Raw genomic sequence first — 21212 nt, forward strand, 5'->3', positions numbered from 1 at the left:
GACGTGCCCCTTGTTGTCATCTTTGCACAGGCCAACAGAGCCAGCAGCAGAACAGCCATCCCGATTACAGCAAAGCATGGGAGGAGTATTTCAAAAAACAGAGTGAGTGAAACAGGCTTCCTGGAGATGAATCAGCTCTTGTCACAAGGAGTTAACTCTAATCTGATGACTTGCATCTCCGTCCCTGCCGTTTTTAGCTTCCAGTCCTTTGCAGATGCCCCCTGGCCCTGCCCTGTTGGTGATGGTGCATGTAGGAAAGCTCTCGGTTGTGCTGTCGCCTCTCGGGAGAGCAGCTCCCAGCGAGCCCCTCGTGCCCCTGCTTGCAGCCAGCCTGGCTGGGGGAACACAGAGCACGCAGGAGCTGCTGCTGGCAGAACCCAGGGAGCTGCAGCTGGGTTGTGAGAGGATAGGAGAGCTCGTGGAAAGTCACAGGCCTGGCTCTCTGCGCCGTGTTCCGGAGTGCATGATCCCGACCTCTGGACTTGCTTTGACATGGAGCTGCTGGAGGCTTTGCACCGTTGAGGATGAGGGGTGTGCAGGCTGTCAGGCTGTCCCTGCAGCTGCAGGAACGCTCTGGGTGCTTTCTGCCTGCTCTTGGCTTGTCCCTCACAGTCAGCTTGGAGCCCATCCTGCCATCCCACGCAGCGGAGCCGGTGTCACTCTGTCAGGCGTCTGCAACAGCTGGAAGGGGGCTGGCTCTTCATTAAGCTTGGCAAAAGGAGATCCTAAGCCTGGGCTAGAACTTCTGGAGTTGCTTATCTCTTTTCCTTTTTTCTTCTTCCCCTCCAGGTCATGCTGCCAGTGCTGCTTCTCAGGCAAGTTCCCAGCCGGACTACACGATGGCTTGGGCAGAGTATTACCGACAGCAGGCTGCCTACTATGGGCAGACACTAGGGCAGGCTCAGGCCCACAGCCAGGTCTGTATTCACACTCCCCAAACCCCTCTGCTCCTTCTCTTGGGCAATTGGGTATATTGGCTTTGCCTTAGTGTAGGGACTATCCTTCAGACTTACAGGGTGAAGCAGAGATGTTTTGTGGCTGAGGAAGTGATCACAGAAGCGTTGCCTCAACATCAAAGTCTTATTTTCTTGTACCGGTTGGGTGAGGGGTTTTTAGGAGAGGACTGGGAGGTTATTTGTTTCTCCTGGGAGCCTTTCCTTATAGACCCCAGACAGTTGTTTGACTTTGGGGAATTAAAGTAAAAGGAATTATGAATCCAGGCTGGTGAGGCAGCATAGCACTGAACTGGAGTGCAGGCACTGCCTTTTCTCATGCTGCGACAGGAGCTGTGTGCTCACCATCTCCCTGTTGAAAAAGAGACCAAAACCATTGAAAAATAATTTATATTAACCTGCTTTTGAGTGAAATCTCCCTTCAGCTGTTACTCTGCACCAGAGAGTTGTGTGAGACTCATCCTGATCACACTCGGTGCTTCATGGAGCAAACAAAGCGGCAAAAACTTTGTGCAAAGCACAGGGGCACCTTGCTGTGGTCTGACACTTGTCCCCACTGCTGCACATTTAGCTGCGGCTCCGGGAGCAGAGGCTGCTGTGGATGCCAGCCCCAGCAGCTGCTCTGCCCAGCTCTGCCCTGCTCTGCCCTGCTCTCCCTTCTCTCCCTGCTCTCTCTTCTGTCCCCTGCTCTGCCCTGCTCTCCCTTCTCTCTCTTCTGTCCCCAGCTCTGCCCTGCTCTCCCTTCTCTCCCTGCTCTCTCCTCTGCCCAGCTCTCCCCGGCTCTCCCTGCTCTCCCCAGCTCTCCCCGGCTCTCCCTGCTCTCCCCTGCTCTCCCCGGCTCTCCCTGCTCTCCCCAGCGAGGTGGAGCCGGCGCTGCCGCGGGCGCTGCCCAGGGCTGAGCTGGACACGGTGATGATGAAAGGGCTTCTCTTCATTCCTCCCCGAGCCTGCCCTGCCAGAGAGAGGGATCTTGTTTGGTGAGGGCAGCGGAGCTCTGGGACAGCGTTGGGGCAGGGGGCTCTGGTGGCAGCTCAGAGCATCCTTTGAGCTCTGTTTCCCGCTCAGCTGCAGCGGGGACAGACCTGTGCTCGGCAGCTTGGATAATTTTCCTGCTGCTCAGTAACTTTTCCTTTTCTCTCCTCTCTCTTTTTCTTTCCAGGAGCAGTAGAACAAGGTCCTCGTGGCAATTTTTTTTCTTTGGAATCGTTGTGGAAGAAAACCTTTTTGTAACAGAGGTTTCTAGATTTGCAACATTTTGATGAAGACTTTTCTGTTTGTGAAACACTAGCTGTAGGATAATCTATACTGAACTTTTCTAAGAATCAGGAACAATTAGTAATGTACTAAACGTATGGACATGCTGGTAATTTTGTTTCCAAATTTATATTAAAAAAAACCTCCGGGATTCTTTTTGGAGAGAAGCCAGAGAATTTGCAGGCACCAAAACGCACCCCAGAGCTGTGACATTTCAACATGTGGGTTTTTTGTGTGGTTTTTTTTTTCCTTTTAATTTTCGATCTTTTCTGTTGGAACAGAAAGAGTGGCTTGGAAGTCTTAGGTGGTATGTAACAAATCTTAAAAAGAAAAAAAAAATTTAAACAGTATTTAAATATTCTTAAATATGTAAATTCATTAAATGTTTTACTTCTAATTTCTTGTATCTTGGCTGTCTTTGATTTTATTGCATTTTTAAAAAACTGAACTATGATATGTATTGTAATTAATGATATGATTTCTGTATTTGAAACAGTTACTGTTTGCAAGTTGGGGGGGCATTTTGTAGGGTTTGTATAATTTCTAGAGTCTAAAGGGGTAATATAAGAACGTGTTAATTTTTTTAGCAATACATGTTTTCATGTTTCCATTGGTAGTTGCATTTATGTATCTAAGACCTCCAAGCTTGTTACAAAAAAGAAAAACAAAAAAAAAAGAAAGAAAAAAAACTTCTTCTATGCTCTCAGAAATATAAATACTGTTATTTTTAATATTAAAATGAATCTGCTATTAGTACCTTTAACAAACACTGTGGAACTTAAAACCGTATAAAAGGTAGTAACTATTTTTTAATTCCAAGGTGTTTTCTGCTTTTTTGTTTCTTTTAAATATTTTCTTATCTAATATTTGTCAAATTACCTAGAGAAATAAATGAATCTAGTATTAACCACAGTATGCGCTAAATAATTTTGATTTAATAAAAGGGATAATATGATTTCTGATGTTTACTGTAGTGTTTCTTGTACAGATAACAGTGTATTTTTAAAGGAAAAACTGAATTGAAGCTATTTTTTCTTGCATTTTTAATTGCCCTCCGGGACATTCCGTTTTTAAATGTACTGAATTTACTGTTCTTGGGTTCTTTCCTTATTTTTCCTTATGCTTGAAATGTCTAACTATAAAGAACCACGATTGGATAATGTTGAGCATGGTGTTAAAAAAAAAAAAAGTGTTCTTTTTATTTGACTGACAGTTGCATTTTACACTCTATATAATAAAATTTCCACAAGGTGTCTTGTGGACCAAGTATTTCCCGTCTCTTGGACTCCGTTGTTCCCCGCTCATGGCGCCGTGTCCCGGGGAGTTTGGGTGGTCACTGAGGGCAGGATCAGCTTTGATTTTGGAGAAACTCTCACTGTCACATCCCCTTGGTGCTGTTCTGGAGAAACTCTCACTGTCACATCACTCTGGTGCTGTTCTGGAGAAATTCTGTCACTGTCACATTGCCCTGGTGCTGTTCTAGAGAAACTTTGTCACTGTCACATCCCCCTGGTGCGGTGACACCGAGGATTCTCATGGAAGTTTCCGTGTTTGCTGCCATTTGGGTCAGAAGGGTCCTGGCAGGCTCTGTGTTAACACCAGGAGGTTTCCTCTGCAGCCCTGTAAGGTTTTACTGCTTAGGAGTTGGCAGCCCCTGTTTTTAAGGCTCGGGACTTGTTGCTCTTCCCCAGCTTTGTGGCTGAATCCATCAGGATCTGTCCCTGCACGGGGGTTGCTGGAGCAGCACTGATGGGAGGGATGTGGCTCCGACCTTATCAGGTATGGAGGGCATTAATTGTGCCCAGGCCATGTCTGGCAACATCTGTAACTCCTTCAGGGATCCTTTTCTTGTAAAATGTGAGTTTTGAGCAGCCTAAGGCAGCTCCATGCCCTGCTCCCAGGCAGAGCCGTGGGGGTTTGTGACGGGGGAAGGGAGGAAAGAAGATCCCATCTGCAGAGCCGGGAGCGGGAGGCACATTGAGAGCCGGAAGAAAAGGAGATGTAGCATCTCTAAATATACCTCCAGAGAATCAAGAGAGACATTGAGAGATGGGATAGTAAAAGCCACTTGGAAAGAGGGGAGAGGGGGGAAAAAATGGCTAGAGGAGGGCATAAAGGCTGCTGATGGGAATTGGGAGCGGGCATTACCGAGAAGACTTCCTTCTAATTCATCTTCCAAGCTCTGTGCCAAAACAGCATTTGGCATGGTTCACAGGGAGCAATTGTGTGATAATGAACCCTAAGGTGTCCCTTAATTGAAGACTGAGGATTACAGATTGTGCCAATAGTCGTAAATGGCGTAGGATTGTGGGAGGATGCATTTTCTTAAATGTATCTGTAAGTACAGATGAGTGAGTCTCCCCAGTGAAATGCCCCTACTATAAATTATGGAAATATCTCTTTCTGATGCAACCTTTTATTGAGGGGGTGGGGCAGCAGCACAAGAAATAGTTTGCAAGCCTTTGAAATTTGGCCTGTCATTAAGATGGTGCCTGCAAAGCTGGGGTTTCATCAGCAGTCTGCTGTCCTGGAAGGATGAAGTGCTTGAAACGTTCCCAAGTTCACCGATTTGTTTTCCATTATTGCTGCCTGCTCTGGGCAGAGAGGCCACGGATGTTGAACTGTTGTGAGTCCATGATGGGCTGGAGAGGGGCAGGGATTGAGGCAGAGATGTCTCAGCACTTCATGAGGAGTTGGTGGCCCCTGGGTTCCTCCAAGGCTTCCTCCAGCCCTGCTGCTTTCCTGGTCTGTGTCCATGCAGGGTGCTCTGGGACCATCAGATGGTCACTCCCACCCAGGGCTGGACACCCCTCACTTTTCACTCTGGGTCTGCAGGCAGCTCCTCATGTCCTGGCTCGGGTGTGTGGTGCAGCCCAGAAGCTGCTGTGGTGCCTTCAAAGCCAAGTCTTGGTGTCCAGGAGAGGAACCAAATCTCCTGCTCAGCCCTGGGCAAATTTAACCCCAGGTAATGTGGATCAAGCCCTGGCTGCACTGGGTTTTGGGGCAGGGAGGGTTTGTCTGTCCCTTTGGCAGGAACTGGAGCAGGAGCAGTCCCTGAGGGCTGGGCAGGACAAGGGACACATTTGGGACTTTGTGGTCCATGAATGGTGATGGGGATGGTGCTGCCTTTTCCTCCTCACAGGGACCCAGAGCCCAGCACAGGGCCAGGACAGAATCCTGAGGGGCAGGGAGGTGATCCCATCAATTCAGTCTGGGGCAGGCTCAGCCTCCAGAGTGTGACATTTGGGAAGAGCAGGACTGAGTCAATGGCCTTTGACAAAAATCCTCAATCCTTCTCCAGAGTCCTTGGCTCAGGCACACGATGGCTCTGCTGCCCCAGAATGAATCCATCTCACTCCTGCCCAGCTCTGCTGGGTTTGTGGGGGTGTCTGGACCGTGTCCCACAGGATCCCCCAAGCTGGCAGCACCCACCCCACTCTGCAGGCAGAGCCTGAGTCCTGAGCAGACATTAAACTGTGATCCTCCTGAAAACCCTTTCTGAGCAGCAGCCCTAAAAACCCTGACACTGAAGCCTCTCACTGAGTCCAGGGTGACCCTGATGCTCTCCTGTGCTCTGAATTTGGTGAGCCTGAACAGGAACAGCACTTTTAGGAGTGGGAGACTTTGAGATAGACTAAAATCCTTTAATTTTGCATGATTTGAGAACAAACTACATTATAGCCATTGTGAGTTAGACTGAAATTACTGTTGAAAGAGACAAGATGTGGGACCTTTTTCCCCCCTTCTCCAAGTATTTAATATTTAATTGCATTAAAGGAACGCTGTATTTACAGTAATGGGCAGCATGGTCAGAGTGAGAGCTCCTGGTGTTTAACATGGAGCTTTCCAACAGGATGTGGATCTTCACAAGGTCCCACCTGTGCTGCTGCTTCTCCCCTAAACCCACCTGGTTCCTCCCGCTCTCAGGGGGATTTTCAGGGCTATTGGTGTTTGCAGGGTGAGGAATTGGGATCTTGCAGTGTCAGTGTATCCTGTCACAGAGCACTTGGGTGTTTACTCCATGCAGGGAGCTGCTCATCCTTCATTTGGCTGGTTTGGAGGTTTTTCAGTGGATTTGCTGTGGGGAGCAGCAGTGTAGGGTGCCCATGGCCAGGCAGCGTTTCTCTGCTCTCATAAGGCTGGAAAAGACACAAAAGAAACTTTCCAGAATTTTAATGGTGGAAATGAACAGAAATTGGTGTTATGTGATATGAAGATAAGTTGGAAGAGCCACAGGCCCTGGAGCCAAGGGCAGTGGGGGGGCAGAGAGCCCCATCCATGTCTGGGTAGCTCCTCAGTGGTGCTGGGGATGGAGGAAGATGGCAGAGGGGAACCAGCCATCCCTGGGATGCAGGATTTGGGGCAGAGGGTACCAGATCTGCCCCGCCACTTCCCTCCAGGTCTGGGGCACCATGCACAAGGCAGGTGACCCAAAAGAGCATCTCTGGGGGTGATGTGGGGGCAGGTACCAACAGCCCCCAGATTATCTCCCTACCCTGCTCCTTATCACTTGAGGAAATCCTATTTCAAGGCCGCTCTAATGAAGCCTCTGATCTTTGCAGAGCCCGGCTCGCTGCCCTCTAATCCGGGCCGGGCCGGGGTGCAGGTGCCGCGGTGCCGGGGATTAGACGCTCCCTGCCCTTTGTGGGAGCCGTCACTCAGCGCTGCCTCCCTGTCCGGCCCATTCGCCAGGGAATATTAAACTTTGCTGCCGTGCAGTCCCTACACGGGCAGGCCGGAGCTGCTGCTCTGTTTGTTTTGGGGAAAATGGGGCTGGTGAAGGGCAGGAGCTGCCGGAGGGGTCACCCGCCTGCCGGGCAGCCCCGTCCCTGCCACCCACCCCTGTTCCGCCGTGCCAGGGCTGGTCCAGCCGCGCTGCCCCGGCCCTGGAGCAGGGCAGCTGTGCCTGGTGCTGGGATCCTGCTGCTGCCAGCCCCAGCTGCCCTCTCCCGCCGCCGGCTCCTGCAATCCCGTGGCTTTGGCCGCTGCTGGGGAGGCTCGGGCGGCTGGTCCTGGCTGTGGGCAGGGGGAGAAGAGGGGCTCACGCACAGCCCCGCACTGTCACACTGTCACACTGTCACACTTTCACACCGTCCCCTCGGGCACCTCCCCGGCTGATGGCTCAGCGCAGTCCCTGCTCCAGGTCACAGCCCGCAGCTGGATTGGAGCTGATGCTGCAGGAGGGATGGGGCGCGGGACAGACGCTGGTGGGATGCGGGACAGACATCGCTGGGATGTCACTGCCCCGTCCCCACATCGCTGCCAGCAGGGAGGAAAAGGCGCAGAGATTTCCCTGTCCTTGCAGTCCGCATCCCCGCCCTGTCCCTCCGGCCACCCCGTGCCCCCGGCGCGGCTGCCGAGGAGTCGCCCCCTCGATCCGCCACAGCCGCGCTCCCTTCCGAGGCCGCCTGAGCTCGGCCGCAGCTGGGACGGTGATTTTCCTCCTCCTGCTCTTGCGTGCCGTGACACCCTCGCCGAAACAATCCTGGAAATAACACTTAAAAGAAAGGAAGGGGGGGAAAGAAAGGCAAGGAAGCGAGCGAGAGCGCAGGGGAGAGCACTCAGCATCTCTGCTCGGCTCCGCGGCCTCCCGCAGAGTGAAATGGAGGCAAATAATGCCCCGAAGCTCCTTCCCCGAGCAGCGCGATCAGCCCGCGGCTCCAGGGGCTGCCGTGCCCTGTGCCGGAGCTTTTCCCCGCACCGAGCGCTCCGTGCCCGGGGCCGCGGGCACCGCCGAGGGCTGGCACCGCTCGGGAGAACCCGACCCATCCCCAGTGCTCCAGCCCCGCGGAGGGCAGCAGGGACAGGGTGGCAGTGAGCGGTTCGGAGGGAACAAGGGACCATTCAGCTCCGTCCATGGATGGGGCACCTTGGGCATGGTCGCTTTCTTTTTGTCCCTGGGAGGTGGCAGCGCATCCTCCGCACCGCGCACCTGCATCAGCGCTGTGCTGGCACTGCGATGGGGAACGCCAGGAGCTGCTCTGAAACAAGGGGTGCACACATGGGAACCCCTCCTCGGTGTCCCCTCGGGCCCGGGATGAAGCTCCCCAGGTGATGGTTCAGGGGTGCTGCGTGCGGCGGGTGAAGGCACAGGTGGGATGGAGATTCCCTCCACCCTACAGAGGGAACACGCCAAGGATCCGCCGGGCCCCTCGGCCCAGGCTCACCCTGGGCATCGCCTTGTCCTCGCCGTGTCCTCCTGCACCCCCTGCTCCGCCGGCGGGAGCGTTCCCGGGCGCAGGGAACATTTGGGCACATTCCCATAACCGAGTGTCACCAACTGCTGCGGCGGCAGGGCCCGAGCCCCTCTCCAGCGCTGCTGTTTGCTTTGCAGCCTCCTTAGCCCCCATTGAGGCTTTTCAGCTCCAGCCCCTTCAGGGGGTTTAAGTAGGTAAAACCTGAGGAAGAGGCTATTTTCCTCCCTCCCTTTTGAGCCCTGCCTTGTGCCCAAAAGGCCCCCTTGTTTCACGCGTGCCAGTCACCTGGCTGGGCCCCCAGCCCCTTTCTCTCCCAGCCTCCCTTTTCTTTCTCCTTTCTCTCTTTTGACTTTTCCAGGAGCCCTCGCTCTCCAAACGAGCTTCAGATTGGATCCAGATTGAGGTCCCTTTGTCTTTCAAGGGTTGTACTAAGCTAATTAAATGTGATCCCAACAAATAAACGCAGATCTCCCCATTACATTCAGGCCTGCCTTTCAGGCAGCACCGGGCGGCCCCTCGCCCCCGCCCGCTCCGCGCAGGGTCCCCCTCATTGAGTCCTGGCCATTGAAAGCACTGCCAGGATTTCTTTTGTGCCGGGGGTCTCCGAGCCCTTTTTCCATCAGAAAAGACCCCCAAACAGCAGCTCGGCCTTTGTGAGTTTGCAAGCAAACGCCAAAGAAAAGCCCCCTGAATGCTTTAATAAATGACACATTTAGCAACTTCGGAGGCGCCTGGCTCCTGCGGCAGCCGCAGGGGTGCGATGATCCCTCCTGCCCCGGCTCCCGCAGGGGTGCGATGATCCCTCCTGCCCCCCTTTCCCTCCGGCTCCCGGGGCATTTGCAGCCTGTGGAGGCGCAGAGGTGGCGGCCGGAGCAGCTGAGCGCCCCGGCTCGCAGCCCGGCTCTCGGCCGTGTCCCTGCCCGGCGCTCGGAGCGGGTGATGGGGTCGGCCGGGCCGCCCCGCGCCGGCAGCGGGCACCGGAGCCGCGGGCAGCGGCACCGGAGCCGCGGGCAGCGGGCACCGGAGCCGCGGGCAGCGGGCAGGGCGCGGCGGGGCGGCGGGGCCGGGGGGCTTTGGAGCTCAGAGCCCGCGCTCCCTTCGCCTCGTATTAGCGCTGGCAAATCCAAAATCGTTTTTAATGACACATACCAGCCCCCTCACCCCGGATCGGGGGCTGCGCTGGACTTTTCTCAGCTCAACTAATATCTTTTTAATGACTTTGGGAGGGGGCAGAGCCCGGCTCTGCCCTAGAGCCTGGATTGCTCCAAACAGATGTTGGGGCAGAGGGAGGGGGATGCTCTTCCCTGCCAGGGACTTTCTTCTAAAGTTCAAACGAGAGGGGAGCTTTCAATCACCGCTAAAAATGTATTTCTCCCCATTGAACAATGGGCTCCTTTCTGCGCCCGAGGGGACTCGGCTGCGATCGCGTTTCTGCTGCCGGAGAGGAGAAACCTCCGCTTTTAGGGCAAGAAAAACTCAGCTTCGAAAAGGGCTCTTCCCTGCGCCCGTTATTTTCGTAGCTCTGCATCCCTCCTGCGTTCGACTCTGTACGGAAAAAAATAAAAATAAAAATAATACAAAATTGTACTAACGAAGCACTAATCCTCCTTCCGCGCTGCAGCCCTTCCCCGCCGCACCGGAGCTGCCGCGGATCTTTGCAGAGAAGCCGGGCAGCGAATGCGGGGTTGGAGGAGAGAATCGCGGCTGCACCGGCCCGGGGCAGCGGCCGCTCCATCCCCTCATCCCCGCTCCATCGCCGGCGGCCCCACAAGAGTTAAATTTTAAAGCAAATCAAATTCCCATTGGCCACTGTATATTATCTCAGCAGTCTTCATTTGATACCTCTTTAATACAGAAAGGAGCTTTTCAAACCCCTTTTCTCTCTTTTCTCCCCGCCACTCTTTAAGAGCAATAAATGTTCAACTGCAATAACTATAAATCAATCTCCGCTCTGTTCAAATCCTATTCATGCGAAGGGCTGGAAGAGGGGAGAGAGCTCCCCCCTTCCCCCCGCCCCCCAAAAAGCAGCTGCTGGGCTCTAATCTCCTTTCTTGCACTGTCATTCACCCTCATTTTTCCTCCATCACCCCATCCCTGCAATCTTTTCTTGTTTTGCTTTTCTTTTCTCTCTTTGCTGCATTATGATCCCATGTCTCCCCTCATCAGACCCCAACCTTGTCCAGATCCTGACCATCCCCTTGTAGGCTGTGAAAGAAAAGAAGAGTCCATGGATGTCAAATTGGTCTCAAAAAGACCATGAAAGATTGATTTGCTCCACTTTTCTTCTGCCTGACATTATTTCTGAGGGTCCTGAATGGGAAACCAGAAAGTCTGGGACTGGAATAAAGATGTTCTCTCTGTAAGGGGGAGACGGGGGGGAAAAATGCCCATTTACTCCTGGCCCATCAACCCTGCAAAACAGAGCAAAAGAAAAGAGGACTGTGGCTATTCAGAGTCAGACCAATATGTACACCTCCCAACAATATGCCAATATACTGAGGGCTTCTCTATTAACACCCATGAATATTAAAGTGCTCACTAAACGCTCAGAAGGAACTTTGGGAATATACACATGAAAATACAAGCAGCATTGTGCGGGGCTCAGAACAATGGGGCGGCGATAATGGCCCTTCTCTATTAACAGCCATGAATATTAAACTTGTTTCCTCTTAAATGTTAAAAAGGAGGGATAGCTGCGATATTAAAAAAGAGAAATGAGTAGGGGGTAAGGGGGGGGGGGGGAACACACAGCAAAGCACCTTCCTAGGACCGGGAAGAAGCTTGGGGAAACAGCTGGGGATATTTAAAACCACGCAGAAAATGGAAGAATTTTTATTCCACCTTTTTTTACCGTCACCCCCCCGCACCGCCGAGCCCCCGCAGCCGGGAGCGGGTTCAGTGCAGCCCGCACCGGAGCCGCAGGGGGTTCAAGAGCATCTATTATTGGTTTTTTGTCCCGGGATAACTTGAAGGTTGAAGGGTTTTCCTGGGGAAACGGGGGAAAAAAATAAAAAAAGCAATCCGATGACTGGCTTGCCTCGGCGGCTGGAGGGAGCCGGTGTTGGGAACCTTTCCACCTGATGCGTTACGTTTAGCAAGGCTGAAATATTCTGACGGCTCCTCTAGCCAAAGTCCAGAAAAACAAAATAAACTTATATTTTACATTTATTAAACCAGTCCCTGGCAGGTTGTTAACATCCCCTTTGAAGGCGAAGACCCGAAAGTCCGCGCAGGTTTGGGTGCGTTCCTGACATCTGCGTTGCTTCTTGATTGGAGCAATAGAAATAATTAACTGCACATGGGTTGTAGCATCATTTCACCCAGGCCAGAAGACACTCCACAGCTTCACCCTATAAGAACCCACCTAGGGGGCAGGCTGGGGGCTTGGGCTGTGCTCGGCTCTGCTCCGGGCACGGCGAGACCCGGCGGGGCTGCCCGGGACTCCGGGCTGCGGGCACCGGCCTTGGAGCGCCCGAGGATCCCGGGGGCCCAGCCTTCTTCCCGCAGCCCTTTCCAGCCCCTCGTCCCCATGAAAATCAAAAGAACGAGGCTAAGGAGAGGGCTCTAAGCTCCGACACAGCAGGACTAGGTTTAAATCCGGGAAAGATTAACCCTTTGCTGAGCCGGCAAAGCTCGGGCCCCGAGGGGAGCCCTGGGTTTGGGGGCCGCCGCTCCGATGCCGCTTTGCTGGGGAGCAGAGGAGGCTGCGGAGCTCCCGGGCTCGGCAGGGCGGGGATGGGCGCCGTGGCTGGCCGGGGAATGCCCGCGGGTGCGGGGATGGGGGAGATGCGGCGGCAGAGCCCCGGAGATGCTGCAGCCTGCCCGGGTGCGGGTCCGGCCCTGGGGGGACACGGCAGGGCACGGTTGTGATTGCAGGGACACGGGAGATCCACCAGCGGTTCCCAGTGCACACCTGGGCACAATTCCTGCGGGGATACGGGATCGGGGGCCGGCCGGGCTGGTGGCGGCAGCTGGATGAGCCCTGCCCCGGGGTCAAGCGGGGATCGGCCCTGGGTGGTGTCCCACCCTCCCCGTGCTTGGGGACCCTCTCCGGCATTCGGGGGAGCGGCGCCGGAGCCTCCCTGTGCTGCCGGTCCCGGCCGGGAAAGCCGGGGATGCGGGGCGCAGCGGGGAGCCGGGCACGGTCGGGGCCAGCTGCGGGCGCCTCAGCCCGTTCCCCCGGGGCTGCGAGGGCCGAACGCCGCCGAGCATCGGGAGCTGTCGGGCTCGGGGCCGCCGATTTCGTTGTGGTGCTCAGTGGCCCCAAAGCGCAGCGTTTTAGCTCCAAAACGAGCGCGGGGCCAGGTGGGGAGCGGGACCGTGCCCGAGGGTGCGCCCCGTCCGTGGGACATTTCTGCCCCCATTCAGCTGTTGTGCCGTGCCCGGGGCAGGTGCCCGGGTTTGGGTTTGCCCGGGCCGGGCAGTGCGGGGGCCGAGCCGGTGCGCGTGTGTGTATTGGTGTGTATATGTGTGTGTGTGTATCCTGTGTGTTTGTGTATGTGTGTGTGTGTGCTCGCCGTGTCCCTCCCTCCCTCCAGCCACCCCACCCCTGGGAGGGGAGGGAAGGAGGAGATGGGAGGGGGGGGCTCCGACGGCTCGCCTCGCTCCGGCAGCCCCAGTCTCTCCGCCAACGTCAGGGAGGTCATTAATAACCAATTAGGAGGGTCAATGAAGCTCATATATAGCCGGGCGGGAGCCGCCGAGCCGAACGGAGCCCAGCCCACCGCCCGCCGCGCCCGGCCCCGTCGCGCTCGGCCCCGCCGCCTCGCCCCCATGATGGGCTCGGTGCTGCCCGCCGAGGCCCTGGTCCTCAAGCCCGGGCTGAAGCCGCAGGGGCTCTCGCTGGCCGAGGTGATCACCTCCGACATCCTGCACAGCTTCCTCTACGGCCGCTGGAGAAACGTCCTGGGCGAGCAGCTCTTCGAGGAGAAGAGCAGCCCAAAGACAGCGTTCACGGCCGAAGTGCTGGCTCAGTCCTTCTCCGGAGGTGAGTGACCCCCCCCCCCCCCCCCCCCCCGAGCCTCCCCGATCCCCCCGGGTTCCCCCATGGGCCCCGGGCCGGTTCCCGGAGCCCGGCGGCGGGATGCCGTCCCGGCGCCCCGCTCTCCCCAGGCGTGGGACTGGGGAAAAAGGGCTTTAAATTCATTTGGTTAACTTGGGCTTGACCTGAGAAAGTTCCCACTTAAACCGCGGGCTGGGGGGGCCGGGGCCGTCCCGCATTCAGCCGCCCGGGACAATATCTTTTCTCTCGCCCCGGCATCGCCGGGGCGTCCCAGCTCCCTTTTCCCCCTCTCGGATTTCTGTTCCTCTCTTAATTTACCATGAAGGCTAATTCCATTTCCATTCACGATATGTCAACCATCTCATCTCCCCATTTTGTAAGAGGAATTCCTGGGCCCTTTTAAACAAGCCCTCGCGCCATTCAGGCACAATGTACCGCTACAGCATTCCTAAAGGACTAATGAATTTAGAATTAGCAATTTCTTTCTAGTTGAGTTTAATGAATGCAGATCACTTTAACAGCATGACAAATTGCTGGATGGGCCGAAATAGACACCATTTAACCTCCTTTCCCAGCCCCGCTCCCTCGGCCAGCCCGGGATGCTTTTCCCAGGTACCTCCTCAATGCCCCGGGGGAACCTTGTAGCGCTTTGTGGGCGCCCGGTTGGGCGTTTAAAAGGCTCAGCCCCGGGTCTGGGCTGGGGCGGGGTCCCCGCCGCCCCCGATCTCCCTCCTCTCCCCCACCCCTGTCCCTTTCTGAGCTGCTCTCCCCCCTCGCAGAGGTGCAGAAGCTCTCCAGCCTGGTGCTGCCGTCGGAAGTGATCATCGCCCAGAGCTCCATCCCCGGGGAAGGGCTCGGCATCTTCTCCAAGACTTGGATCAAGGCTGGCACCGAGATGGGGCCGTTCACGGGCAGGGTCATCTCCCCCGAACATGTGGACCTGTGCAAGAACAACAACCTCATGTGGGAGGTAACGACCCCCCCCCAAACCTCGAGCCCCGACTGGTCTGGGGAGAAGCAGGGACGGGGTGCTGAGGCTCTGTGCCGTGCTTGGGCACCATCGAGCACTGTCCTTGTGCCTCAGTTTCCCCATTCATGCAAATATCTGGGCAGATGGGTTTAGGAACCCCTTGCAGGAGAAGGATGAGGTTTCCCCAGCCCTCGGGGTGCAGCCAGCCCACAGAGGAGCCCCTAGATTCTGTTGCTCGCATCCCGTGCAGGCGGATCACGCCCTGCCCTGCCCATCCCGACCTGGTGGAACACCCGACTGGTTGCTGCCTGCACTGGGCACAGTGGACAAAATCAGCTCTGCCCTGTCCCTTGCCCCCTGCTTTGCTCCAGCCTTGGTGAGGTTAATCCCGAATGAAACCGTGGAGTTTGGGGGGATCTGAGATGCCAGGACATTGTGCACTAATTCACAGTGAATAGGGAGGGTTTTCCTATTTTTTTTCATTTGTTTGACTCAGAATTGCACTTCTTAATTATTGTTAATTATTATTGTAATTTTATGCTTAACAGAAACTTGCCTCATCTTTCCTGGCACCCTGCTAAGCATCTTTGCAGGCCTGGCATGCACCTTCCCCCTACACCCAGGGATTCTCCTGCTCCCATGGCAGCTGCAGGATGCTGAACAGCCCCTTCCTCTGGGGCTGAGCTGCTGCTGGGGCGCTGATGAGAAGGGAAATTGAGGAAGGTTATGCAGGGAGATAGGGGCTGGCATGACCAGCCGTGCCAGTGAGAGCAGGGGACATTTCTCAGTCCAGCACCACGAGCAGGAAGGGTTCAGCATCTCCAGCTGCTGTCAGGATCTCAGTCCCGGGGCTCTGCTGGCTTTGAGCTTGTCCCAGAAGTGGAGGGGCTCAGCCCACCGTGGGCAGCATCGCTACCAAGCGCTCTCTGCCCTCCCAGGTGTTCAATGAGGACGGCACAGTGCGGTATTTCATCGATGCCAGCCAGGAGGATCACCGCAGCTGGATGACCTACATCAAATGTGCACGGAACGAGCAGGAGCAGAACCTCGAGGTGGTCCAGATCGGGAACAGCATCTTCTACAAGGCCATTGAGGTAAGTGGGGCTGAAGGGCAATGGGAATCTGCAATAGAAGAGGAGGGTGGTGGGGTCCCCCACCCTGCAGACTCTCTCTCCCTTGTTCTTTGGGTTGTTGGCGGGGTGTCTGTGGAAGGAAACGGCAGCTTTTCCATCCTTGGCACTCAGATCTACCTGCAAAGGTAGAAATGACAGGGAAGGGTCGTTTCATGGGCTTCAGGGAATAGAGAAGGTCTCTTCTCCTCTCTGCCCCCTTCCTGTGGGCTCATGGAGTGATGTGTGTTAAACAGGGCGAGAGTAGATCCTTGTTTGGGGTGTAAAGCATGAAGAGCTGCAGTTCTGGCTCATATGGGGCTTCAGGCAAGGGTTTGGATGCTCTATTGAAAAAGTGGGATTTTGTGCAGAACCTCCTTCTTTATAGCAGGGTAAAGTTTGGGGGGTTCTGTGACACCCAGGTGCTGAGCACAGGCTGTGCCTGACTCTGCACTTTGCCTGGGCATCACTCTGGCTGTGCAGGGAGCCATGGGGAGGGCAGGGAGTGGGGCTGGTGCAGCTCTGCCCTGGGCTTTACACTGTGGGGTGGGGGCTCTTCCTGCCCCCTCACCCCTGTGCTCCTGCATGAAGTGCTGGTCTGTGCTGGGGTGGCACAGGCTGCTGTGCAGTGGGGTGATGGCTGAAGGGTGCCCACAGCTCCCTACAGGAGGCTCTGGGATGGAGGTGGGTGTCAGCTCCCCGGCATTACTGGTGACATGTGCATGCAAGTCACACAGTGCCAGAGTGGGGTGACTGTGGGGACCAGCCCTGCTTATGTGCAGTGTCCCCATAACCCAATGCTATTGCAAGTGGAGAAAGGTGGTGGCTTGGGGTGTAAAGCATGAAAAGAGCTGCACAAGGCCCTGTGCCACAGCTCTGGCTTCAAGAGTCACAGGAGGGGACATGTCCCAGTCCATCCCAGACCAGCACTGGGATTGTGTCGCTCCAGTATCAGGCTCAGAGTCTCACCTGGGGAGTGTTTGCAGGGGGAGAGGGTCTCAGCTGGGAATGACCATGAGTACCTGCTGGCTCCGTGGGCATGAGCAGTGCTCTGGATTTGTCCAGGCTCCTGCACTGGCTCACAGAGCAGCACAAACCCAAATGCTCCACGACACAGGACCACAGCAGGGCTGGGTTAGGAATTGCTGCCACAGGGTAGCAAAAGGAGAATGGGTGGGTAGGAAGAGGATCAGATATTCTCTCCTCGGGTTGGAGAGTCCTGTGTGCCCTTTGGGCTCTGCCACCTTTCCCAAGAGTTCCAAGCACTTCCCTGCTGTTCTCCTGCTGGACAACAGGCTCCAGGTGTTTCTAGTTTTAAGACCTGATATTCCTGTGGGCGGCTGTGCCTGTTGTGACAGTACCTTAAGTACTTTTTACTACTGTTCTTAAATTATGCAAATAAGTAGAATAATCCCAGGTAGCCGTGGTGTAATTAGGAACACAGCTGTGGTTTTTACACGTGGTGCAGGCACAGAAGAGAGGGTGGGTGAACGAATATTTGGGTATAGCCTTGATCCAGCTGTGGGCTTGCTCCTAGTGCTGAAACACTGAGCAGTGGAGCAGGATGAGTTTAATTCTCTTGGGACAAGCAGTGAATTTGAGATGCTGAGAGTGCAGAACCCCAAGAGATGGGTGGGAGGAGGTGGGCACGAAGGGTCCCTGCTGTCACCCTGCTCCCCAAGCTCAGCAGGGCATGCACACACAGATCTGAACTTTGGTGCTGCCCTGCTCAGCACCAGAGGTGTCCATGCATAGCCATTGTCACCCTCCATCCTCTACCAGCCCTGGTGGCTTCCCAACCAGTGAATCCATCTCTTTGGATGCCTTTCTCACCTACATGCCAAAAAAACAGACCGCTTGGTAATTTTTTTCCTATTTGTCTTAGATATTTTAGTGCATTTTGCCTGTTCCTGCCCTTATTTTCTGATTCGTTTTTCCCATCCTCTTTCTCAGCAATACCAAGTTGTTGCTGCTGGAAAATAAAGCTAAGGCGGAAAGTTTTGGCCTTTGATCTGAAAGCCACAAGATTTCTGGGGGGCAAATTGAATTTCCTTTGGGGTGTACACACATGGGTGCTCACCCTGCTGCTGGTGTGGCTGCAGCAGCTTCAGCAGAAAAAACCACACACCCATGCATGCACCCATGCAGGTTGTTTTTTCCTTTCAGCAATACTATATTTGCTTGTATTAAAAATGACCAATTTTCTGTTAAGAGTAAATAATGCCAAGAAACAGTGTCATCAATTTGGGATACAAAAGGATATTGGCTTCCTCTGCCTCCTAAATTCCTCCTCCTCTGCAGCCCAGCGAGGTCTTTATGCAGAGGGACAAAGATATGAAGTCAAATTCCTATTTATTTCAGATGCTTTAAATTCAACATATTTTCAGTGTTGAGGTGATTGAACCTAGCATCTGTGTTTCCTGTGGATAATATTTTACTGGAATCTAACATGCTCTGTGTACAGAAAGCCATCCTCCAAAATGCAGGATGTTCTTATTCCTAAATTAGGTTTGTAACAGCAGGGACTGCTAGGGAAAATATGTATTTCTTTATGAAGTGATGTTGTTATTAGTGTTGTTTGAACTGGTCTGAGAGGACCCATCTCCCCAGCCAGGGCTGCTGCACGAGGGGAGCCGTGAGCGGCGTTTCCTGGCCGCTCGCCCCGGCCATGCGGGAACACGGCAGGAACAGCAGGGACAGGAGAATCCCATCACTGCAGGGAAACGGGAGCGTGGATGATGCAAAACCCCTGCCCTGCTCCTGTAGCTGTCCTTGGGCTGTTCCAGGCAGCTTTGGTGGGGAATATAAGCAGCGCTTCACACCTGAGCCATGGTCTCTGACAGCAGCTCCAAGCTCTCCTCTGCTCTGCGGGCTCATGAGCTGTTTGCTGGTGGATCTGCATTTCCACCTTCTAAAATCAGCCCCAGCAGGGGTGGGTAGGAGATGCTGCCTGTGAAGGGTGCTGATGGCTCTGTCCAAAGAGAAAATACTCTCCTGGAGCCCTGAGGGTTCCATGTCCCATCTCCTTGCTTTAGTCTCTGTCACTTGTGCTGGTTGTGGCTTCACAACTGATTTATTTCTCCATGTCTCTGTTTCACTCTGTCCTGGTCTCTCCGAGCTGCTGGGACCTCTGGGTCCTGCACTCCGGAGATTCCAGATCTGTGCCTGTGCTCTGTAGTTGCATATTTCCCCATAATCTCATTTGTGTCCCAGCTTGGGGGAGAGCCTGGAGTGGGTTTGTGCTGGTGCTGAGCTGTGCCATCACCTCTAGTGCTGCATCCTGGGCTGCTCCATGCCTGCCTGTGGGTGTAGGGGACTGCTGGCAGGTCCCAGATGGCAGCAGGGTTTCACAGAAATGGGGCACAGCCAGGGTAGGTCCCAATGGATCAGAGCAGGGATGGATGTTCATTGCCACTCCCAACAACCCTTTCTTTATCTCTCTTTGTAGATGATTCCTCCAGACCAAGAGCTGCTGGTTTGGTATGGGAACTCCCACAACACCTTCCTGGGCATCCCAGGTGTTCCAGGGCTGGAAGAGGAGCAGAAGAAGAACAAACATGGTAGGTAATATCAGAAAGAGCCAAGGGTGCAGCATCCCTGCCTGCTCACTGTGCCCAGCTCTGAGGCTGTTGGGTGGCCACAAGGCAGGGACGTCCCAGGGTATGTTAGATATCTCAGTTCTCTGTGGACAAGCACAGGGACTATGAAATGATCCATGCAGCTCGAGCAGGTCCTCAGTAATTCAGGACAATGCCTGCAGGGCAGTTTGCTCAGTTTGCTGGTGGGGTGTTGGCAGTTGCTGCCTGATCCAGCCAGGCAGGGAGGAGCAGTGCAGGGTGTGAGTGCAAGGCAGCCCCAACACCCCGTGAAACACCAAGTGGACGCAGACTCTGCATCCCCACTCTGCATTTAAGGGATCTTAACCACCAACACAGGAGGGCTTTCTCTCCTTGGGCTTTCGCTCTCTGCTTGTCTCAGTGGCTCCCTGAGGTGCTTCTCCATGGCACAGCAGAGCTCAGTCTGTGTTTGGAGCCACTTCTATGCTCCCTGACTCTGCTCCCCGCTCTGAGAGAGCCATGTCTGAGCCCAGCAGAATGAGGGGACAAGCTGGGACTGGGGCAGGGGCTGGACAGTGTGGCTGGGGGTCCCTGGGAGTTCCTGCACCCACCTCCTCCAGCTCTGCTTCAGCCCAGGGAGGGGAAAATTGGTTTTGTGCCCATTTATAAGGGAATCATTCAGCTCAGCTTGAATGTACCCCTTACCTAAATCTGGCTGAGTGCATTCCCAGCACTGGCTGCATCCCAAAATGCTAAGAGCCAGCGAGGACAGGTGACCTCAGCAGCAGGGAAGCCAGCAAGAGGGCAGTGGGGATTTTCCAAAGCACCCAGCACCTCAGGAACTTGTGCTGGGGTGAGATGCCATGCTGGAGGGCAGTGCCTGACTATCTCCTGTTGTTCCCAGAGGATTTCCACGCGGTGGAGACGGGGGCCAGCACGACGGGGCGCATGCGCTGCGTCATCTGCCACCGCGGCTTCAACTCCCGCAGCAACCTGCGCTCCCACATGCGCATCCACACCCTGGACAAGCCCTTCGTGTGCCGCTTCTGCAACCGCCGCTTCAGCCAGTCCTCCACGCTCCGCAACCACGTCCGCTTGCACACGGGCGAGCGGCCCTACAAGTGCCAGGTTTGCCAAAGTGCCTACTCCCAGCTGGCGGGGCTGCGGGCGCACCAGAAAAGCGCCCGCCACCGGCCCCCCAACGCCTCCCTGCAGGCCCACTCGCCCGCCCTGCCCGTGCCCCACCCTGCCTCCCTGGCCCATCACATCCCCACCATGGTGCTGTGAAGCCCTGGTACGGCAGCAGGATTTGGGACAGCAGAGACTGATGCTGAGACACGCGATGAACTGGGGGGGTGGCCTTGGCTGAGCTGCTTTGCGTCTCAGAGAGTGTTGGGTTGTTTTTGGGCATTGCTGACTGCAGGGGGTTGGCAGGAGGGGAGCCCCCAGCTCTGCAGATGAGTTGTGGGGGATCATCCCCAGGGAGATGTGGCACAGGGTGGGCTGTGGGTTTGTGTGGGTTTGCCAGTGCACTGGGGGAGGACTGGGAGAGCTGAAAAGCCAGGCTTGGAGGAGTCATGCCTGGGTTTTACAGAAAATTTGGTAGAAAGAAAGAGAAAAATTCCTGTTATGTGTCATCCTCTGCTCTAGCATACATGTGCCCCACTGAAAGGTTGGCACAGCCCTGATGTGGCCACCCCAGCCATACCTGTTTGCCCCAGGAGTGGTTTGGCCCCGGTGGCTCCTTCCAAGGAACACCTTTCCCTGCTTGGGAGCCCCGAGTTAGTGAACATTTGCATTTTCCTGCACCCGAGGCCCCTCTGCCCACCCTGCTCCAGCCAGAGCCCAGTACTGGGGTCTGTCACTGCTCCAAGCCGTGCTGTGGGCAGAGGGGACACCGTGCCAGCTGGGAATGCCCATCCACAGGCAGGATTTGTGGGGACCCTGAGCTCTGCCGTTCCAACCCTGGCAGCTCTTCTCCCCATCCCTTTCCCAGCTCTGAAGGAACATTTTGGTTGGAACTGCTACTGCCCTCTGGGGACAGAGAAAACCTGTCCCCGAGCCAGCTCCGTCCCCAAGGACAACTCTAAGCGCCCTCTGGAGTCCCCACACTGCGGAGGAGAGCTGTGTATCATAAATCTTAAAAAAAAAAAAAAAAAAAAAGGTATTC

General features: G+C 55.2%; 2 protein-coding genes across 3 annotated transcripts in view; both read left to right on the forward strand.

The window, feature by feature from the left end:
* FUBP3 (far upstream element binding protein 3) overlaps positions 1-3476 on the forward strand; it is a 38947-nt gene extending 35471 nt beyond the window's left edge. Inside the window, exons 17-19 of one of the 2 annotated variants that reach the window (XM_059486462.1) lie at positions 31-102; positions 790-917; positions 2113-3476. In XM_059486462.1, coding sequence (XP_059342445.1) covers positions 31-102; positions 790-917; positions 2113-2121 — 209 coding nt within the window. In that variant the 3' untranslated portion in view covers positions 2122-3476. The remainder of the gene's footprint in view (positions 1-30; positions 103-789; positions 918-2112) is intronic. The other variant, XM_059486463.1, reaches the window with a different exon arrangement.
* Positions 3477-12732: 9256 nt separating this feature from the next.
* Positions 12733-20411, forward strand: PRDM12 (PR/SET domain 12). Its single transcript, XM_059486557.1, has 5 exons — positions 12733-13391; positions 14186-14376; positions 15315-15470; positions 18934-19045; positions 19947-20411. Exons 1-5 carry the CDS (start codon positions 12902-12904, stop codon positions 20327-20329), a joined length of 1332 nt encoding a protein of 443 aa, XP_059342540.1. The 5' UTR covers positions 12733-12901; the 3' UTR covers positions 20330-20411.
* Positions 20412-21212: the final 801 nt, after the last annotated feature.

The sequence above is a fragment of the Ammospiza nelsoni genome, chromosome 20 (genome assembly GCF_027579445.1).
Source record: "Ammospiza nelsoni isolate bAmmNel1 chromosome 20, bAmmNel1.pri, whole genome shotgun sequence".
NCBI lineage: Eukaryota > Metazoa > Chordata > Aves > Passeriformes > Passerellidae > Ammospiza > Ammospiza nelsoni.

Bases quoted from the DNA above. Each gene is read 5' to 3' on its own strand.
- PRDM12 (XM_059486557.1), top strand. From the start codon at position 12,902: ATGTGTGTGTGTGTGCTCGCCGTGTCCCTCCCTCCCTCCAGCCACCCC. The intron at 13,392-14,185 runs GTGAGTGACCCC...CCCCCCTCGCAG, and splicing joins GGCTCAGTCCTTCTCCGGAG to AGGTGCAGAAGCTCTCCAGC. The intron at 15,471-18,933 runs GTAAGTGGGGCT...CTCTCTTTGTAG, and splicing joins TCTTCTACAAGGCCATTGAG to ATGATTCCTCCAGACCAAGA.